Source organism: Tachyglossus aculeatus, chromosome 12 (assembly GCF_015852505.1).
Source record: "Tachyglossus aculeatus isolate mTacAcu1 chromosome 12, mTacAcu1.pri, whole genome shotgun sequence".
NCBI classification, from domain to species: domain Eukaryota; kingdom Metazoa; phylum Chordata; class Mammalia; order Monotremata; family Tachyglossidae; genus Tachyglossus; species Tachyglossus aculeatus.
Genome location: NC_052077.1, coordinates 23,034,747 through 23,056,906, shown reverse-complemented (window position 1 = coordinate 23,056,906; position 22,160 = coordinate 23,034,747). Strand labels below are relative to the sequence as shown.

Below are 22,160 nucleotides of genomic sequence, written 5' to 3'. Positions count from 1 at the left end.
AAAAGATGTCCCTCTTCAAACTTAGGCCTACAGTGGTGCCAAAGGAAGGCTGCATCCTGCTCTAGGACCTGTTAAAGAGTTAAAGGGAGACTCCTCTCATTCACATCAGAGTTGCAAAGGACACCCTCATAATAATCTGCTGCAAACATTTACTATGTGCCAAATGCTATACTAAGTGCTGGGATAAATACACTAATAATAATGATGGCATTTATTAAGCGCTTACTATGGAAATACAAGATAATCAGATGACACAGTCGCTGAACCACACGGGGCTCACAGTATAAGCGGGAGGGAGGGTGGGTATTTCTCCCCCATTATTCAAATGAGAAAACTGAGGCACAGAAAAATTAAAGGACTTGTTCAAGTTCACATAACGGGCAAGTGGCAGAGCTGGGAATGGAATCTAGGTCCTCTGATTCCCAGGCCTGTGCTCTTTCCACTAGGCCACACTGCTTCTCCAATGTCCTCTCCCCTTAAACACCGTATTCCCTGGAGATCCCCTCTCACACCCTACCCCTCAGAGTCGCTCCCTTGTCCTTCTGAGGCCTTGCCCAAAGGAATCTTTTGCCTCTCACTGATATATGGGACTATGGAAGACTAGGCGGAAATGAGGATCCCGGGAAGAGGGAAGCTGGGGGACGAAAGTATTTGGGGCAAAAGGAGCAAGGAGGTCACAGTAGAGAGCACTCATCATCATAAACAGTATTTAGTGAGCACTCACTGTGTGCAGTGCACTATTTCAGGGCATAAGTGAGAGGGGGCTCTTGGCCTCCCAGCACCCCCAGTACTTACATACATATCTCTAATTTATATATTTATATTAATGGATGTCTCCCCATCTAGACTGTAAGCTCATTGTGGGCAGGGAATGGGTCTGTTACAGTGTACTCTCCCAAGTGCTTAGTACAGTGCTCTGCACACATTAAGCACTCAATAAACGTAACTGACTGACCAGAGTGGATCAAGATGCCATGAAGAAACAGAAGAATGGGAGAGAGATGGCTGCTCTATCAGAGAAGCAGCATGGCTCAGTGGAAAGAGCCCGGACTTGGGATTCAGAGGTCATGGATTCTAATCCCAGCTCCGCCAATTGCCAGCTGTGTGACTTTGGGCAAGTCACTTAACTTCTCTGGGCCTCAGTTACCTCATCTGTAAAATGGGGATTAAGACTGTGAGCCCCCCGTGGGACAACCTGATCACCTTGTAACCTCCCCAGCGCTTAGAACAGTGCTTTGCACATAGTCAGCGCTTAATAAATGCCATTATTATTATTAGTATTATCAGGGTATGGCTTAAGAATTCCTCTCACCCATACGAAAATGTGACTTTCAGGATGCTATGAGAAGCAGCCATATATAGTAATTATGAAGATCCCCTACAGAGAAGCCTAAGTTGTGTTTGGGCCTCTTTTAAAATTACAGACTAATTATGGAAACATCTCTCTGGAATGAAAATAACCAGGTTTTAGCAATACAATTATGTTCAGGTAAATAAAACTACACAACAGAGGGCAGGCATCTCATTGGAGGAAATGTTGCAAGCAGCTTCAGTTTAAGAGGCAGATTTTTACCACCCTGAGAAGAGAAAGTTCACGGAGGAGTCCTTGGTTACCAAAAGCTGAGAGTGACAAGAAACTGAATGGCCATTTTAGGATGGAATGTGCTGAAAAAACACAAGGAGTTCACAGTCTAAGAGATGTGGTTTGCAACACAGTTCACGTAAACAAAGCATAAATCAAAAAATCCGGCCAGGCTCATGGCCCCTTAATCGGAGGTAAGTGGCATGGCCAAGTCAGCCTTAGAAGTCGGGCTAATGGTGCAGGTTCCTGGGCGTACTGCCACTCGTGTGATGTGGTCATGTGCTGGTGGCATGGTGGGAGCTCCTTTCTAAGTCAGGAGGAGAAGGCTCACTACTCTCCTCTCCTCAACAAACCTTCCCCGCTGTTCCCTAGTGCCTCGTGCTTCTGCCCACTCCAGTTGAGCAATCTTGCCAACGGCCCCTCGTTTGTTCTCCTTACAGTTCTAATTACTCAGAGTAAAACTTGAAGCAAAGTCTGAAAGCGAGATGTGTATCAACACTCCCAAGAAGAGGTGGTGTCAGTTACTGCTTCTGTGCAATAACTGGAGCCCCAGATGACCAAATGAATCTTTGTTATTTATTTACCCATGTTTTGGTTGATTCTTATAGGAATCTGATAATTAAAAACTTTCCCAGACTAAGCCCCACTTTTCCTTAGCTCCCCCTCCCTTCCGCATCACCACAACTCGCTCCCGTTGCTCTTCCCCCCTCCCCTCCCCACATCACTTATGTATATATCTATAATTCCATTTATTTATACTGCTGCCTGTTTACATATATTGATGTCTGTCTGCCCCTGCTAGACTGAGAGCCCATTGTGGGCAGGGATTTTCTCTCTTTGTTGCTGCATTGTACTTTCCAAGCACTTAGTACAGTGTTCTGCACACAGTAAGCGCTCAATATGACTGAATGAATGAAACAATTTTGTCACAGACTGACTCCCATTCCAGCAATCATGCCAAAGGCCGTCCTCCCTTTTGGACACTTATAGTCTCCGCCACTGTTTTACATGATCAACCTTATAAAAGAATCTTACATGGAGTTCCAATGTCTTCAAACTCAGGTCCGCAAATGCATCTCCAAGTTGCCTCTGGGTGTGCACCATCTGGTAGAGTTGGGTGGACAAAGTCTGAGCCAGTTTCAATATGTTTTCATACTTTTTCTTGTTATCTCTCAATATATCAATCTGGGCTTCCAGTTCAAGGTCCACAGTTCTTGAGCCACGGCCTAGTTTTTCAGAGATAATCTGACGGGTGCACTAAAGGAAGAAAGATGCACTTTATACTCAAAAACAGTGAAAATTATTTAACAGCTCGAATGCACATAATGCTGCAACATGTGGTGTAAACCTGTCTTGGCTTCCAAGGTGGTTGCAAGAATCTTACACAATTGCTCCTCCCAATTTAAGAACGCACACCAAACTGAGAAACTGTCAGACTCCTCAGAAGTTTATCAGCACTCAGCAAGAGTATTTACCGGACAAGTCTCAACCCTTTCTAATAAGACTATTTACACATGTTTATAGAAAGTATTTAGAATTAACTAGCTAATTATATTCTGTCAAATGAGGGAACTTACCAAATAACATATTATGATTGGTGCATTTGTCTAGATGAAAGTATCTTGGGTGCCATATATATAGGAACAAACAGCATTATGCATTTCAAGTAGGAAAGTATGAGATCTAAATCAATCAATGGCATTTACTAAGCACTTATTATGAGCAGAGCACTCTACTAAGTGTTTGGGAGAGTACAATTCGATAGAGTTAGTAGTCACATTCCCTAGCCACTAGGCGTTTAAAGTCTAGAGAGGGACACGGACATGAAAATAAATGACAGATGGGGGAAAACTCGTGTCAGTTTCTCTGTCTTTTCCCATTCCAGCCCCACAAAAATTTCTTTATCATTTCTCACTCCAGATCCCTTCTCACCTTTCCCCAAAATAGCTAATGCCTGAAAGGCCGCATATTTTAGCACTATGCTGTTTCCAAGACAGTAGACATCCAAAAACTCATTTTCTGGTAATAATTTAGCTACAAACCAGCTGCCCCAACAGGGAGAGACCTGGGAAATTAATTGTATATGCAAAGTAGTTTTGAAAGCCTATCTATCCTCAAACCAAATATCAAGTGTTCATTTACTACCAGAAAAAATACACAACCTAGTTGATAATCCAAAGGAAGGTCATTTCAGATTTAAGCAGAACCTCCGCCTACTCTCCTACGGCTATGCTTCAATTTCAAAGTCTGCTGTGGATAAAGAATTTGAGTTGAACTTCTCAGAAGGAGTGGAACTCTTAGGGAGGGGGAGAGGAGGAAGAGCAGTGGGTGTGTGAAAGTTACAAAAAGAAAATGGGGGCGATTTAGGGGAGGTGCCATTCATTCCAAAAGACAATGTTGTGTCACTGGTATTTTGCCAAAATGGTGCCAAAATCAACAGTAATAATGATAGCATTTATTAAGCGCTTACTATGTGCAAAGCACTGTTCTAAGTGCTGGTAAAAATTACAGTTACAATTACCTTATCCTAATATTATTTATTATCACCCCTGCGCCTCCCCCCGGGCCTTTTTAAGCCCCACCATCATGTTAGCACTTTATTTTTTTTTCCTCATAAAAGTAATAAAATCTATACTCAAAAATAAGGTCAAAAAGCCAAGGGTCACAGAAAGAGCTTTTGAAAAGGGGGGCAGAAAGTAATGTCCACTGTTGACCAAGTGGCAGATGATGGCAGAGATAAAGGGCAAGATTGTCACCAACAACTTGAGGTTGTAAAGAGGTTTAATGAGGAAATGCTTTTTGTTTCCAGGAGATTAGGAAACTGGAAGGAAAAACAAAGAGAAAAGGTGCTGGCTTTCAGACAGACTGGAAAGAAAACTGGGTAAATGGATCTTTCTAAAGCAAGTTAAAAATTGGGCTTGAGAAACTAGTCTTTTTAAACCTTGATACTGTAAATTCACAATTCACTGCTGGGGCTACTTTTAGGGGAAATACTGGTGGTAATCCAAATGACCAAGTATTGAGTTTGAACACTGTTTGCTTAAGGTTTCTTTGTATTCTTTTGCAAAGACTACTGTTTAGGTCACATTCCATACAGCAGGGAAAGCAGCTGGTACTACCCCCATCACCCTCCTTCACTTGGAAGAAGGCTGGCCTAGAGGTCCTTGAATCGGGCTGTTTATTTCAACTGCTCCCTGATCTACATCAGTTTCATAACTAAAAGTTAAATAAATACGAAATTAACAAGAAACCCCTAACTTCACCTTCCCATTTTATGAATTGGTTAATGATCTGGAAGTATTTTCCAAGTCTTTTTCAAATATTCCAATGCAAAATCATCCAGACGCGAGTTAACTTAATTGGGAAGGTGGGGGTCAGGGCTAGAACGAATAGTTGGGTAATTAGGCTACTCTGGTACTGTGGTTGAATAGAAGCTTGAGTTTTAACTTACTTCTTAAAGTCATCGACCACGTCATTACCACACCAGGGAGAGCAAGACTGCACAGGAATAGTTGCAAGATATTAACAGGTTAATTAAAGTCGAGGACAGAGAAGAAATCACGGAGAGGGGGTGGCAGGGGAGTGAAGAGAATAGGTGAAAATATTAACAAATGAGCAGGGGAAATAGGTCAGGCAATAAATAACCGAAGGAAGACAACTAGAAAAACAGGACTGAAAGTTTAGAAGACACTTGTTTAGAGAAAGTAAAGATTAATTTGATGAGGGTGTGAACACTGATCACAGAGTCTGATTTTTTAAAGGGTATTTAATGCTTGGGAAAGGTGTCAAAGAAATAGCTCTGGAGTCTGAAGTCCCAGTGAGTCATTTAGAAAAGAATGATGCATGGTTCTTCACCCTGCCATGTCCTGAATCAGAAGGAACGAAATCCTTTTTCATGCTTTCTTGGAGAAGACAGCGAAGTCACCCTGACATTTTTTGAGGTGGAAAGGCACCTATTAGAAACTACTCAAAATGGCCAGTCTGCCATAAGCTTTAACACTTGAGCTGGGTTGCATACCAACACCAGAAAATAAAGGAACAAGATCACTTGCCCAGTTTCCCATAATTTGGCGTTTCAAAAATAAGGAGAAAATACGAGTCAGATGTTTTCCTCACGGACACCAGTGAAGTTGATCCATGAGCTAGCTTCTCAGTATGTCAGTGAAAAATCAAATGATGGTTATGCCCCCATCTAAAAATTATGGGGTGACCTGGAATCCCTCCCTGGTCAGTGACTTTGGCAAACAGGGAGTGGGTAGCCAGGTTGGGAATGCATGGCATGGGTCTATGTAGGTGGTTGTCCCTGGCTGCCCTAATGGGCTGCTGAGACTTGAAGTCCCAGGAGCTGATAGGGACAAACACCCACAGAATGCAGTGTGGTACCTGCACTGCACCTGCACAAAAGCCACTGAACTGAGAAAACTCCACCTGCTAAAGAGGTTCCAGTCAGTGCCCCGGCTTGATCGGTTTAAAGGCAGGTCTAGTTACAAAGGAGAAGCAAAGCATAAAATTCTGAGACATCTCTTAGGGAGTAATAATTAAGTCACAGAAACACGTAGCTTACAAAGTTTCCACTTGATTAGTAGGAGGAGTGGGCTGGGCTTGAGATGGAAGTAATTCATTATTGTTCAAATTTGATAAAAATTATTACAGGGAAAGTTCCTTCCCACTGCTTCCTGGTCCTAAGTCAGGGCTGCGACTGATAGTCAAGTACCCTTAGGCTAATGTGCAATGGGTCAAAAGCTCATTTAGACATCTGTTTGCCCATGTTTTCCTAGATGACCAAAGTGAGTTTACCTTTACCAAGTGTTTGAAAACAAAAAATAAACCCAAACCTGATTATCACTGGAATGTGTAAAGCTGACCAATACTTTGAAAAAAGGTTGTAACTAACTTCCAACCAACTTGGATTGACATTAATATAACTCCTGTGAGCCTGAGCCTGGGGAAGAATATTTCAAAGGGTAACACTCAAATTTAAGTAAGGAATGAGGTAGGCTTAGGCCACCATGAAAACTAACATAGGTGCTCCTAGATGGGGCTGGAAATTAAGTAAGCCTTTAAGTAATTCTAAAGTAAACATAAAAGCTCACCAATGTCAAACAGGATTTCGTTTTATAAAATGTGTTTTATTTTTAAATGGATGATGTGACCTACCACAGCAAGTGTTCAATCTCCATTTTACAAATGAGGAAACTGAGGTACAGAGAATATAAGCAATTTGCTCAGGAGCCCACAGCAGGTAAGTGGCAGAGATGGAATTAGCACACACAGCCATGCTCTTTCCACTAGGCAACACTTGCTTTTTGTGAATGACACTGATGGGAAAAAAAGGATGACATAAATTTTGGATTCTGATCAAATACAAAAATCTGAAGAATGAGAGGATTATTGTAGCGGTGAGCAAATCTCCCAGGACAAACAACTTAGAGAAGCAGTGTGGATCAGTGGAAAGAGCGTGGGTCTGAAAGTCAGTGGCCTAGGTTTTAATCCCAATTCTGCCACTTGCGTGCTGTAGAAACTTGGGAAAGACCCCTAACTTCTTTGGGCCTCAGTTCCCTCATCTCTAAAACGGGTACTCAGTACCTGTTGTCCCTCTACTTAGACTATAAACCCCATGTGAGACAGGGACTGTGTCCAACCTGTTATTCTTGTATCTATCCAGGCGTTTATTACAGTGCTCAAAATGCCTATCATTATTATTATTCTTATTACTAGGAGTCAAGAAAGAGCAGAGTGGAAAGACAGGAATTGAAAGAAAGGCACACTACAGATGTAAGCACTGTACAGAAATAGTAGACTCTCAGAGTCTTGGAGATTACCTTTTTTTTCCTTTAACTTCTACTGAATGTTCCCAAGCCCCTTCCTTGCTGTGGATGTAGTAGATACTCAATGAATATCGATGATGATTACATCAGCGATGGTAGTATAAGTAAAACTCTAGGGTGTGTTTCATAAATGTGCCCTTATTTTCCTTGTTCTAAGATGTTTGATACATGTCAGTTGAGATGCTACCTCAGCGGGCAACTTCCTCTCTTGGTAGAAAAACAGTAACTTGTACCTTGTCTGCTGTGCGACCTTGGGCAAGTCGCTTAACTTCTCTGTTTGCTACCTCAGCTGTAAAATGGGGATTAATACTGAGCCCCAACTGGACATGGACTGTGGCAACTTGATTATCTTGTATCTACCCCCGAGCTCAGTACAGTGCCTGGCATTTGTAAGCGCTCAACATATACCATAAAATAAACAAACACAGAGAAATTTTCCAATGCCAGGTTCCTTCCTCAGATATTTCAAGCAGGGAAATAAAGGGAAAGGTTTTTCAAGAATGGGTTCAGGTTGTCCTAATGCTTAGGGGTACTTGAGTATACAAGGTGAGTCAATTAAATAGGAGGGGATGGTAGTAGGGGATTTCGGCAGATTTCAATATTTGATGATCCCTGGGCACTTTCCACAGGTTTTACATGGGTATAAGCAAAATCAAGTATAGACTTGATAGTTTCAAACAATACAGGTTTAGCTGACCCTGAGGTCACTTTCCCCAATCAAATAAATCTGTCATTTCATACATTTCAATGGGGTGTAAACATATCATCCAATCTTAGGTTAACAAGGATTTAGCTCTTATCCTGCAATACCTAAGCCAATGTAGACAAGCCCTAAAGACAAAGAAGGGTGGGCAAGAAGTCGAGCAGGGAAGAAAGAAGCATCTCATAAATGAGGTATTCAATGCTTTGCAGGTGCCCACGAGTTAAACAGCAGAAGGGGTCCCTTTAAACTCTTTTATTTCCAATCCCCTTTTCTATTTATAAAAGGCAGGATGTGAGAAAGTTTGTGAAAATAAGGTCCCTTGGCCAAAAAAGATTGGCTCCAGGTGGTTGCAGTCTTTAATAGGACTTATCTCATGTTAATTTTTTTTTCCAAAAAGCTAGCAGAGTAGCCAGAATAAATAAGATGATCTGTAATTGAAAGACAAAATAAGACACAAATCACAAAACCATGCGGTTTTCTTTGACTATGAAGCTATGCTCAGCAAGCAGTTAAACTATAACTTGTCCAAAGAAAGAAAGAGCAAATAGATGAGAGGACTGAAGTTTAGGGAGGGGTGGGGGAGGAGGAGGGGGGGGATATCTTTTTCCTCATCATTCATAGGGGCACAGAAGAACTCTGAGTTTAAAATATTCAAGTGCAATTAATCTTGATATGGCAGAAAGATGTCTAAAATTCCTGGGTACCACAATTGCATCCTAAAAGAAAAGGGACTAAGCTAATGTCTTCAAACATATCAGAAGAAAGACATTTTGTTGCTGAGAGATGCAATTCAGATACCATATTAATAGAACATATCATCAATGGCAACACAGGGAGCTTTCTGTGGGTGCTTAAAGACAAACAGATCTTAAAAGGCAAGGGGCTTGAGGAGGTAAATTCTATGTACTTAATTTAAAATATAGCAAGACAACCAAGGCCCTAATCCGTTTACTTAAAAAAAAATCACATTTACGGAGTTCCTAAGTGCTCAAAACATGATTACCTAATGGATCAATTGATAAGCGTGACATTTCCAACCTCTTCTTTCTCCCCCTCCTATCAACTATCATTTATTCATTCATTCAATCATATTTACTGAGCACTTACTATATGTAGAGCACTGTACTAAGTGCTTAAGGTGTAGTCTTCTGGATAAACATAGGAACACATTGTAAAAATACACCTAGTTCTCCTGTGTTGGGCATGTATTCTTGCAAAATCCTGCTTTAAAGAAAACTCAGGCCACTGGCAGGGGCCTGCACACAAGTCTTCCAACACTACTGTGGCTTGAATCCAGACAAATTCATGTTGTCAGATGACAATTTCTTAACTCCCTAATACTGTCCGAATCGAAACTTGTTGTAAAACTATGAGTTGGCTGAATTTGGATGTATAACTGGGTATTTTAATGGCTTAAGAACCCACTCTCTCCAATCACATTCAACAATTTGTTGTTCATTTTTCTATAATTATGGCTGCTGAAAAAGACTTGGTAGAAATCTTTGGTTTTAAATGGAAACACTGAAGCGACAATCAATTTAGGCCTACTTCAATATTATTTTCATCTATTTAGACTTCTAACAATTTAGATTTTTGATAGTATTGACTGCATACTTTCTAAGAGCTAAAGCACTGTGCTATGTGCTGAGGCAGACACAAGGGCTCACAATCTAAGAGATGAGGAGAGTAGATATCCTACACTCATTTTACAGATGAAGAAGCTAAGCAAAGAAAGGTTCATTCACTCGTTCATTCAATACTATTTATTGAGCACCTACTGTGTGCAAAGCACTGTACTAAGTACATGGGAGAGTACAATATAACAATTAACAGACACAGTCCTGACCACAATGAGTTTACTGCCTAATGTCACAAAGCAGACCCATTGGCACAGCAGGGACTACACTACACTCTTTACATTCGGACAATGACTCCAATATATAAATACTGGAAAATATTCAATGTTTAATGTCATCAGTATTTTTTCCTCTGTGTTCAAGTGATGGCAGGCTACCGCTCAGGTTTCCTATATTACAAAAGGATCGTTTTGTACAACAGTCACAACACACTGGAACTTCACATTGTAATTTTATCCAAAAACTTGCAAACCTTGTAAGTGTTCAGACTCCATTTTCTTACAAGTTCTAATTTCTCCATAGCAGGGTTTTTAATTTCATCCGCTAGAACAACTGGTCCACTTTTTTGCTGTGTTCTCTGGCCATCTATATGATTGTGACAAAAACAACTGGTAAAGGCAAACAGGGAAGGAAAATACAATGACAGACACAATCCAGGCACTTCATCGATAATTTTCATAAAATAAGGTTATTGAGATCTTTAAGGTCGGCTTTCACACCAACTAAGAAGCAACCTTGCAGTTCTTTGTTAAGAGCAACTAGCAGATTTCAAAAGCAATATAGTTCTGAACTAATAACAGATGTCTTTTTGTAATTGCCTTAATTTTCTTGAATATCTCATTGATTTTCAGTAGTAAAGGTAAATTAGGACAGAGTAAATATGTTCAATTAATTATATGTTCCTCACATTAGTGAAAGCACCAAAATAATGAATTGTCTGCCATAGGCAACAAGATGATCAAAGACAAAAAGCTGCTTCAAGAGATTCTAATATTTGTTGCCCAGAATCAAAATATGAGTTCACCTTTGTATACTACATAAAATGGTTTAAATTGCATTTGAATTTAACCTCCCAAAGATATGATGATACCAGGCCGCTACCAAAAAATGTACACAAGATAACAGCAGAAAAGAAGGGGGTACCAAAAAGAACATCACAAACAGTGAATCTGGGTGCATCGTCTCCACTATAATACCTTATAACATGGGAGAGTAATTTTACATCATGCCTGTCAGAAAAGACAACCCACTGGCAAATATCAATCATGTTCCTCTATATAAAGAGATGTATTGAGGGTCTTCCGTGGTTGGCTCCCCAAAGCTATTTATATCTCTCCCAGGATAATAACATGATGCTAGTGAACAAAGGACTGTGATGGAAGAACTCTTCTTCACTTTAGATAGCTCATTTATGAAAAGAGGAAAACTTTAAAAATAAAGCCACTGGGGTTTAAAAATGTTGCATTTGCTTTAACAATTCACCTTCCCTACTACTGCTCATACTGAAACACTAAGAGAACCTAGGCATATCTCTCAAATCAAATGGATTCAATAGTCACCCACAACTTCCTGTCAAAATGAAACATGAAGGAGAGGTAAAGCTTCTTTAATACCTTTTGACTCCCTCCGCTGCCTGATTTTTGTTGGTTTTTTTTTAGGTTCTGGGCCCTTGCTGATTTTTACAGCTGAGTCCTGGGAATGATTACAATAATGTCCCAAACGTCATGAAAGAAAAACTGCTTTAACAGAAAGCTAAAGGCTGAAAGCTAGTTGGTAGGCAAGGCTGTAAGTTCTAAACTAAGCTCTTCTTAAACCAGAAGGTGCTGTGTACGTCCACAGCAGCTTCCTTCGGTACAATTTAAAACATTACATACATCACCCACATCCTTAAATGGAACTTGTAAACACTAGCTCAGAAAAAGGAAACACATTCCCTCCTTTAATAATTACCCCTTGGCCCCCCACACTCCCTTCCCACCAAAATCTCCCCAGTGAGAAAGGTACATTTGTTTGTCTGGAAAAATGACACAAAGCTGGGAGCTGCAAAGCAAGGGAGTTGCAAAGCACGGAATTACCTAAACATTTCAGTGTTAAGCAAGGAAATTTTAAGGGCGCATACATATTTCACTACTTTTCCATATCTTCTAATGAGATAATTTTCCAAATTTGGGTGGGTGATCTTGCAGGTTTTGGAAAAAGGAAGAAGGTGTTAGGTGAAGAGAGCGCCAAATCCGCTAAGTGCTAAAAGTGACAGCCACCAAAAAAAGCAGGAATCACACACATCTAATAATACAAGGGAAATGATTACAGAATTTAGGGAATTAGTGTAGCTCAGCAAGGACAAAAGGGTGCTATCCAGTCCATGCTGTGAATACCTGAAGGAACAATTAAATCACTTCCTTGTCCAGCCAGTCTGCTAGCTGCAGCATTACTAGGTGGTATAACAGATGACATGGATGGTGCTGAGGAACCTGAAAAGGGCATATAGTTATCTATGGGGAAAAAAAAATCAATATTTGTCTTAGAACACTGTGCATATTTTATGCAATACATAATAATTTTCACTAACAGAGAAGAGCTTGTTTTAGTAGGATATTCTAAAACTGGAATATGGATGACGCAGTGTCAATTTAGAATATCAGGTGGTTATGCCGATGAAGACTACTTCACAAATGTTTTAACCAGAGCTAGTCATGTCTTCGATTATGGGAGAATGAGTGACCCAATTTAACCAATGTGATATTTCATAAGACTTGGATTTTGCGTATTTTCAAGATTGGTAATCGATTATCAGGTTCTACAGAAAACCCAGAGATGTGATGTCTTTACCTGCCTTCGCCAATTAAGACCTCTCTTCCCCAGCTTACTCTCCCTATCTTTCATCATCTATGCACTTGGATCTGTGACCTTTGGGCAATTTGATATTCACCCCACCCTCAACTTACAGCACTTATGTACAAACCTTTAAATTATATATTAGAAATAATTTACTTATATTAATATCTGTCACCACCTCTAGACTGTAAGCTCATTATGGGCAGGGAACATGCCTGCTAATTCTGCTGCATTGTATTCTCTTATGTGCTTAGCACAGTGCCCTGCACACAGTAAGTGCCATTAACTGACTTAGAGATTCTAGATTTCATTCTGTCAGAATATCAAATTGTAAAATTACTTCAGAAGCTATATAAATAAAATTGCTGAATACAAGACACCAGAAGTATCTCAGGTTATTAAAACTTGATTTTATGTCACTTACTTCTGAGCATTTACACTTAGAATAATTAAATCTGAACTGCATTAATACCACTGGTAGAAGAAGGGAACGATTGGCCTGATACTATCTTCAAAGATCCAGTAGTCACAGTTTTGTACTCTTAGACACTACAAAAATAAAGCAAATCACCACACAAAAGTCTTGACTAAGTAATGTTCTTTTAAGGTCTTCCATAAAATTCATTACAGGCCCCAAACCCACATCGGTCATTAAGTACACATTTATTATTACCCAATAACTGACCTTCATTCTTTAAACTTTCAAGACACACTAACAGTTTCTAATCCTAATACAAAAAACAACATTTCAGTATCATAAATTTATATCTAGGTATTCAAACGTAAGCTTCAAGTGATGTAGTTAAGTTAGTTCTGCTTACAGTCATCTAGAAGGCATACAAAGTAGGAACAGAGTTGGAAGGAGTTAGGAACTAGTACTTCAATTATCTTATTTTAACACCTTCTTGGGCTTATCGTCATATTTTTCATTAACTTCTGCAGTGTTTAAAACAAGAATCTACCATAGGAATACCAACTTCTGATGATATAAAATGTAATGTAAAGGTAAAAGTAAGATGGCCTCTTAGAATGAGACATGAGGGAAGGTCATTTTGATAAAAAAAATTTAAAATCAGACTAGAAGATATTGGTAATTATTTTGAAAGAGAGTCAGTTTAACCCTTGCTATATTTGTTCCTGAATTCAGATATTCTAGAATTCATGCTAGAATACCTAGATATAAAAGATCTTGATGGGCCATCTCTTCCTGACCTCTGGATTCAGGCAGGAAATGGCTGCCTCTTTAACTCCTAAATTACTTTCAAGAACTCCAAACAATTTCTTGAGCACCTACTAAGTGCAGAACACTCTACTAAGCACTGGAGAGAGTGTACAGCAGAATTTGTAGTTATGCTCTCTCCCTCTAAGGAGCTTGCAGTCTAGCAAGGGAGACAGACACTAAGATCATTTTAGATAAGAAGGAAAAGGGGATAGGTACAAGAGTTAGTGCTTAAGTAACAGGGCATATTCATAGGAGTGGGTTTACTCTCCCTTTGTTTACTCTCCCTTGGTAGTTTACTTCAGAATTTATCTCCCTTTTAAAAGCATTCTTCCTTATGTCTACTCCAAGTCTCTGCTGTTGCAGCAATAGTAGTCCATTTTCTTCAGTTTTCATTTCATGGTGATGGAGACCTGTGTCGTACTCCTATTAATTTGTAAGTACTCCTCTGAAAACTTTCTTCATATATGGAAACCAAGACTGATTCATCTTGAGTGAGCACTTAACCAATGCCCAGAACTGTGGAATGGTTACTTTACACCTTAATTTTATTAGTACATATCTATACCATGTTCTTATTATTTTTAAAAAAAATCCTAGAGAAATCATGATTTGTTGTAGCCATCCCAGAGCACATTTACTCTAGGATTAAGGCTTGTTTATAAATAAATTAAAATGATTCAATGCTGACCCCTCGCAGTTTAGCAACCAAATGGCATATACTGCGGTACTACTTTACCCTGCCCTGTGCTTTTCCTTAAAAATAAAAAAGAGAAAACAAAATATGGCATTTATATGGTTCTGTTTAAAACACTTTAAGGATTCTAAAAATAGAAACTCTTTTTGGTGTAGTACTCAATGAGTTCCGTCAAATATTTAGCTTATGGATTTGTGATTCATTGTTAAATTCTAACAGCAAATACACAGTGGGTTTTAAACAGTCCCAACAGCTGCTCATTAAGTATTCAGGCAACCTTTACAAATTCATATTTTCCTCTAGATGAAAGGAGAATCATAAAATGGTTCATTAAGAGCTTTATCTTCCTACATGTTTTCTTTAATCTTCAAACTGTTAAAAAATTAAACTAATTAATGCTTTGTTTTTAAATGGCCAGCTCTGAGCTACCATAATGGTTTTTCCCAACTCCTGCTACAATGCACTTAAAGGGATATTTTAATAACCTAAGCCGTTAGGCTTTTGATGAAAATAACACTCACAAACAGTACAGAACTCCACTCAACGTTCTGTGCCAAAATAGAAGACAGAAGGCTTTCTAAAGCAGACGAGGAGATTTAAAAGTAACGGTGAGGGTTTTAATAATCTCATTTACCATCAATAAGCGGTATTGAACTGCGGCAGTGGGAGTTGGCTACTTACTGTCCACTGGACTTCAGCAGGGAAAAAGTGAAATAACCTGTGAGGGTGGTAGGCTTGTGTCCTGAAAGTTCCCTAAACTATGGAGAGCGGTGGCAAAATCTGCTCTGTTGGAAGCAAGAGGTGTTTCTGCCTAGTCCTGGGTCTGCCCCCGCTTTAGTAAGAGAGTGGACTGATGGCCACCCATAGTGTGGCCAGTGGAAAAGTGAGGAGGGCTAAGGTGACCGAGGCAGAGTGTGCCCTGCCAGGTAGCTGGGAGGCTGGTTGAAAAGGGAACAGCTTCCAGGAGGCAGAAAGAGGGGAAAGGAGAGGGGCAGAACCTCATAAAGCAGAAGCACAAATAAAAGGGATGGGGCGAGTAGACACACAATGACAAGGGGGAAGGTATGGAGAAGGACAGGGAAGGATAATAATGTCCACAGAGATATCTATTGTGAGAACAGCAAAAAAAACAAAAGATAATGCAAAAAATACAAGATGCCAAGGGGGTAAAGTGGAACAAGAAGCAAGACTTATGCGAGGTACAAGAAGGATGATTAGAGGCAAGTAAAAATGAAAAGAAAAAAGAATAAAGAAAGAAAAAGAAAAATGAGAGGTGACCAAAAGAAAATAGAAATGCTTGAGGGCTATAGCATGGATTTAAGGGAAAGAATGGATAGATGGGAGGTAGTAGCAGAGAAATGTATCCTGTGCGGCAGGCACAGGATGGTAAGATGGGGAATCCTATGTAGGTTTGTGGGTAGGTAAGTAGAAAAATTTGAAAATGGGTTGGTAGTTGGGAGAGAGAGAAGGAACTTGGTAGGATGCTAAGTCCAAAGGAAGTGAATTTTACTAGCACATTCGTCAATTATATGTCTGTTTGTCTTTCCTGTGAGACTGTAAATCCTTAAGTGCAGGGACTGTGCTTTTACTTCTTCTCTATGGTCCCCAAGAACTTATTACAGTGTAGTCGACTGCTGGCCACCCACTTTGTCTTGGATTACTACTGTAGCCTGGTTTTGTCAGCATGCTAATCAACCAATCAATCAATCAATCAATCAATCGTATTTATTGAGCGCTTACTATGTGCAGAGCACTGTACTAAGCGCTTGGGAAGTACAAATTGGCAACACATAGAGACAGTCCCTACCCAACAGTGGGCTCACAGTCTAAAAATCTCCTGACTAATCTCCTGACTCGTCTCTAAATCTCTAACTGCTTCTCCTCTGTTTCTTTCGTTGGCATGATTTCCACTTCTCATCTCCTAACTGTGGGTGTCTTGCAAGAATCTGTTCTGGGTCCCCTACTGATCTGCCTCTACCCTCTCCCTTTTTGGGGAGCTCACCTCCTTTCAAGACTTCAGCTTTTGTCTCTATGCATGTGATTCCTCAAATCTACCTCTCTAGCCCTAACTTCAACCCTGCTAGTCCACTTTGTGCCTCTCCCAGTATTAAGTCCCCTCGCTGGCTGCCGGCACCTCGAGCTCAACATGTCCAAAACTGAACTTCTCACCTGCTCTCCACCTAATTTTCCCACCGCAGTCAATAACTAGGCCGAAACCTGCAACCTTGGTGCCATCCTCAAATCCTCCCTGTCATTCAGCTTTCAGAACCAATCAACTGCTAAATCTCGTCGACTATTCCTCCAAAACACTTCCTCAATCCAGCCCTTTTCCTCCACCCAAACACCCTTCCTGGTTCCACCGTGGATTAAGCATACATCTGAATCAGCCTCCTCACTGATCTCCCTGCCTTTGGGCTCTCCTGTTTCAGGACATATTCCGCATTACCACCTGGATCGTCTTCCTGAAACACCACTCAATCAATTAATCAATCAATCAGTTGTATTTATTGAGCGCTTACTGTGTGTAGAGCACTGTACTAAGCGCTTGGAAAGCACAAGTGGCAACATATAGAGACAGTCCCTACCCAACAGTGGGCTCACAGTCTAGAAGATGTCAGCAGCAGCAGATGTCACACTCAGCAGATGTCTCTCCACTCCTCAAAAATCTCCAATCGCTACCTGTCTCCTTCCACAAACAAAAACTTCTTACAACTGGTTTCAAGGCTCTCCACCAGCTTTCTCCATCTTAAATAACAATAATGATGGCATTTATTCAATTTTAATTTCTAGCCTTTGTAATCAGCATCAACAACATTGATATATTCTATTCTACTATTCTATTTATTTTGTTAATGATGTGCATCTAGCGTTACGTCTATTTATTCTGATGACTGGACACCTGTCCACATTTTGTTTTGTTGTCTGTCTCCCCCTTCTAGACTGTGAGCCCGTTGTTGGGTAGGGACTGTCTCTATATGTTGCCAACTTGTACTTCCCAAGCGCTTAGTACAGTGCTCTGCACACAGTAAGCGCTCGATAAATACGACTGAATGAATTGCATGAATTTATTAAGCGCTTACTATGTGCAAAGCACTGTTCTAAGCGCTGGGGAAGTTACAAGGTGAGCAGATTGTCCCACGGGGGGGCTCACAGTCTTAATCCCCATTTTACAGATGAGGTAACTGAGGCACAGAGAAGTTAAGTGGCTTGCCGAAGGTCACACAGCTGACAAGTGGCAGAGCCAGGATTCAACTGTGACTTCTGACTCCCAAGCCCTTGCTCTTTCCACTGAGCCACGCTGCACCTTGTAACCTCCCTAGCGCTTAGAACAGTGCTTTGCACATAGTAAGCGCTTAATAAATGCCATTATTATTATTATTACCAAGTGCTCGGGAGAGTACAACACAACAGAATTAGCAGACACGTTCCCTGCCTGTAACATGCTTACAGCCTAGTAGGGGGAGATCATAAATCGTATTTATTGAGCACTTACTGTGTGCAAAGCACTGTACTAAGCGCTTGGGAAGTAGAAATTGGCAACATATAGAGACAGTCCCTACCCAACAGTGGGCTCACAGTCTAAAAGATGACACTAATACAGAGAAAACCACAATCCTGCAAAGCTACACCCTTAGACATCTCATCTTGAAGTGCACACTTGCTAGTCCACTTGATGGATGTATTCTGATCATGTCAATAAGTCTCAAACCACCCACCAACCAGTACCACAGCTCTAAAGATGAGAAATAACCTATTTTTGACATTCTGGACATTTAGAGTTTACTTAAAACTAGTAGCTGTACTGTTCAACCATTTTCAGAATATTCAAAGCAGTAAAATTCTTTGGAAACGCTGAAGTTCTGAACATTTAGATTCTATATTTTTTTTTCCCAACGTTTCCGAAGATTTTACTGTTTTGACTATTCTGGAAAGGGTTGAACAGAAGGGTTACTAGATTTAGACACTACTCTATACATTATGAAGTACTACAAGGAAGCAATTTATTTGTCTACAATAACAGGGAAACTATGTAAACAAGAGAATGGGAACGCTAAATGGATTTTCCTCCAAATATGGGATTTAAAATACGGCACTGTACATTTACACAAATACACCTATTATAAATGTAACATAACTAATAGGACTGAAAATTGTTCCATTGAAATGCTGCAGTGGTTCAACAGTATTTAAGGTAATTAAAACAAAAATCTAGCCTTTGATTTAAACATTTCTTAAGCATTTTCTAAACTATGGTAGGTATAGAACAAAAGATGTTTATGCTGTGAAGATAAAATTAGACAAATGGTATGAACAAGCTTTCAAAACATAAAAGCGCTGAACAAATTTGAGGTGTTATTCATTAAAAAACCAGGCAGGATTTCAGATCTGGACAGTGGCTGAACACTGTTAAAGGAGTAAGTAAAAACCAAAGTTCAATACAAACTTAAAAGATGGACATATTTCTCCATTAATCCTTCACTCACCCCATATTTTCAAAACAAATGTGTAAAATGTACACTTACCTTGAAATGGTCCCGCTTCAACAACGCCTTCTTTGGTGCTGTCAAAGCCATGAGACGTAATCTGGGTTTCGGACAGACCGAGTCCTGCTGGTAATGTACGCTTCAGCTCCTTGGAAATATGTGAATAAATGGGAAGTTGCATATAAAAATCCCAAAATAGAGAACATTTAGACATAATTGTATCCTTTTTTCCACAGCCTAATCTAAACTTCTCAAACATCTGAAATTGTTCATGATGTCACAGCATTCTAATATGATGTGCTATAATGATGCCAATACAAATATTAAATATTCAAATTAGCTTCTTATTTAATGACACCTAGATGTTTAAAAATGATCTTTCACATTTCTAACAAAACAAGCTGTCTTTCAAAGATAGTGAATTGAAGGATGATTCCAGTGGTTAGTACAGTGCCTGGCATATCGTAAGCGCATAATAGTAATAATAATGGCATTTGTTAAGCACTTACGATGTGCCAAGCACTGTTCTAAATGCTGGGGTACATAAAACGTTATCAGGTGGCCCCACGTGGGGCTCACAGTCTTAGTCCCCATTTTACAGATGAGGTAACTGAGGCACAGAGAAGTTAAGTAACTTGCCCAAATTCACACAGCTGACAAGTGGCAGAGCAGGGAATCCAACCCATGATCTCCGACTCCCAAGCCCATGCTCTTTCCACTAAGCCATGCTGCTTCTCATGCTGCTTAACAAATACCATTGCCAGTATAATTATTATTGCTAGCAGTTGGTAATTTTTTTTAAATCAGAGCAAGAGAATCCCTGATCTCTTCTCTTATCAGGAAGACCAATGCATGACTAATAACCCCTCCTGCACTCTGTGCACCTCCAGACTCATCATCTAAAATGACCCAAAAAGAGAATAAGCAGAGCCAGCAGAGTGAAATAGCAGACAAACTAATGTTCAGAAATCTACTTCCATCATTAAAAAAAATTTCAATAATAATAATAATAATAATAATGGCATTTGTTAAGCACTTACTATGTGTGAAGCACAGTTCTAAGCACTGGGGGGATACAAGGTGATCAGGTTGTCCCACGTTAGGCTCACAATCTCAATCCCCATTTTACAGATGAGGTAACTGAGGCCCAGAGAAGTTAAGTGACTTGCCCAAAGTCACACAGCTGACAAGCGGCGGAGCCGGGATTAGAACCCATGACCTCTGACTCCCAAGCCCGGGCTCTTTCCACTGAGCCACGCTGTACAGAACTGTTCTGGGCATCGCAGAAATGCAATTAAAATTAAGTCACTGTGCTTCACGGAGTGCGTCTCAACATAAAAATAACATTTTTCAATCATACAGGTTTGCTCTCTTAAAAAAATAAGAAAAGAAAGAGAGGTGGCAAATACAGTATTTTCACCTTGAATTATTACTTTCAAATCGTAATCTAGATCAAATAAAGGGGAAATAATGATAAAATAAGCAACTAAATAAGCAACTAAATTTTAAGACTGTGATGACATTTAATAATCACACCCTACAAAATCAGCCAAGACAGATGACTGGATCATGCATTTTTGATACACACAGTCTCAAAAGAATGAAAGCATATCCTCAATTTCTAAATAAACAACTTTTGTTCAACTATTTTGTCTTAACTTTGGCAGTTAAATTGCAGGACATCATGCTGTCATATTCTGCAACAGAGGTCACGTGTACGCACTTTTATAAAGCAAGCCTCATAGAGCGATGGGAAATCTAACCTAAAATCAACAAGCCCAGGATCACTGTATTACAAAAGGACATTACCATGAACAAGATAATAAAAACTTACATTCAACTGCATTAATATCACATTTTCTAGGGAAGAACTATTAATATTAGTTAGTTATTAATAGTTACAAGGTGTTGATCAGGTTGTCCCACGGGGGGCTCACAGTCTTAATCCCCATTTTACAGATGAGGTAACTGAGGCACAGAGAAGTGAAGTGACTTGCCCAAAGTCACACAGCTGACAATTGGCAGAGCTGGGATTTGAACCCATGACCTCTGACTCCGAAGCCTGTGCTCTTTCCACTGAGCCACGCTGCTTCTCTATGATCAGGTTGTCCCGCGTGGGGCTCACAGTCTTAATCCCCACTTTACAGATGAGGTAACTGAGGCCCAGAGAAGTTAAGTGACTTGCCCAAAGTCACACAGCTGACAAACGGCGGAGCCTGGATTAGAACCCATGACCTCTGACTCCCAAGCCAGGGCTCTTTCCACCGAGCCACGCTACTACTGGGAGTAGTGCAAGTGGGAAACATACTAAAGAAGCAAAAGACATGAGCCCTTCCCTTTAGGGACTTACACTGTCTAAAGGGGGAGACAAGCCAAGAGAGTAAATGTAGGTAATTAACAAATAAACAAATTAATATGAATGCAAATTTGAACTCATTTTTTAAGATTTCATTTATAATTACCATTTGGGGGACTTGTTCAATGCTCACTTTTGTGCCAAGCACTGTATTAAGTGCTGAGGTCAATTCAATACTAATGATCAGGTTCAGTCCCTGTCCCACAAGGGGCTCACAGTCTAAGTGGGGTGGGTGGGGAGAGAGCGGGATGGGATATGCATTTAATCTTCCATTTTACACAAGAGGAAACTGAGGCATAGGTAAGTTAAGTCACTTGTCCATGGTCACATAGCAGGCGAGTCCCATAGCTAGGCCTTAATCTTTCCTTCATTGCCCTGATTTGATTTTACTGACTCAGGATTCAACCTCTGAGAAGAATAATGTAATATAAAATTGCTACGATAACTACGGCACCTTCATTGTAATCACCCACATCCCACACGTATTCTTCAGCTTTCTGACATCTAGAGAATTATTTTACACATCTGTCGTGAATACACTCCACCTCCTCTCCCCCAGCCATTTGACTGATTCCAGATCAGTCAAGGAAAGAATCTATCTTGGAATCTAAAAGGGTAATCAGTCCATTTTCATAAAGCTCTGATCTCCCAATTCCAAGTACTTTAGATAGACTGCATTGGGGGAGAAGGATCCAGGCAGAAAATACTGCTTTTGAAGTGTCTGAGGGTCTGGAAAGGAGCAGCAAAGAAGAAAACTGAAAGAGGAGGGAGAAAAAAAAAAGAAGCATGAAAGAGAGGGTGATTACATAATCAAATGAA

General features: G+C 40.1%; 1 protein-coding gene across 8 annotated transcripts in view; it reads right to left on the bottom strand.

The window, feature by feature from the left end:
- ARFIP1 (ADP ribosylation factor interacting protein 1) overlaps window positions 1–22,160 on the bottom strand; it is a 121,238-nt gene that overhangs the window by 37,296 nt on the left and 61,782 nt on the right. For 6 of the 8 annotated variants that reach the window (XM_038755036.1, XM_038755032.1, XM_038755029.1 and 3 more), the window contains 4 exons: window positions 19,025–19,133; window positions 12,126–12,242; window positions 10,223–10,335; window positions 2,618–2,839 (listed from right to left, as the gene is read on the bottom strand). In XM_038755036.1, coding sequence (XP_038610964.1) covers window positions 2,618–2,839; window positions 10,223–10,335; window positions 12,126–12,242; window positions 19,025–19,133 — 561 coding nt within the window. The remainder of the gene's footprint in view (window positions 1–2,617; window positions 2,840–10,222; window positions 10,336–12,125; window positions 12,243–19,024; window positions 19,134–22,160) is intronic. The other 2 variants (XM_038755030.1, XM_038755033.1) reach the window with 2 other exon arrangements.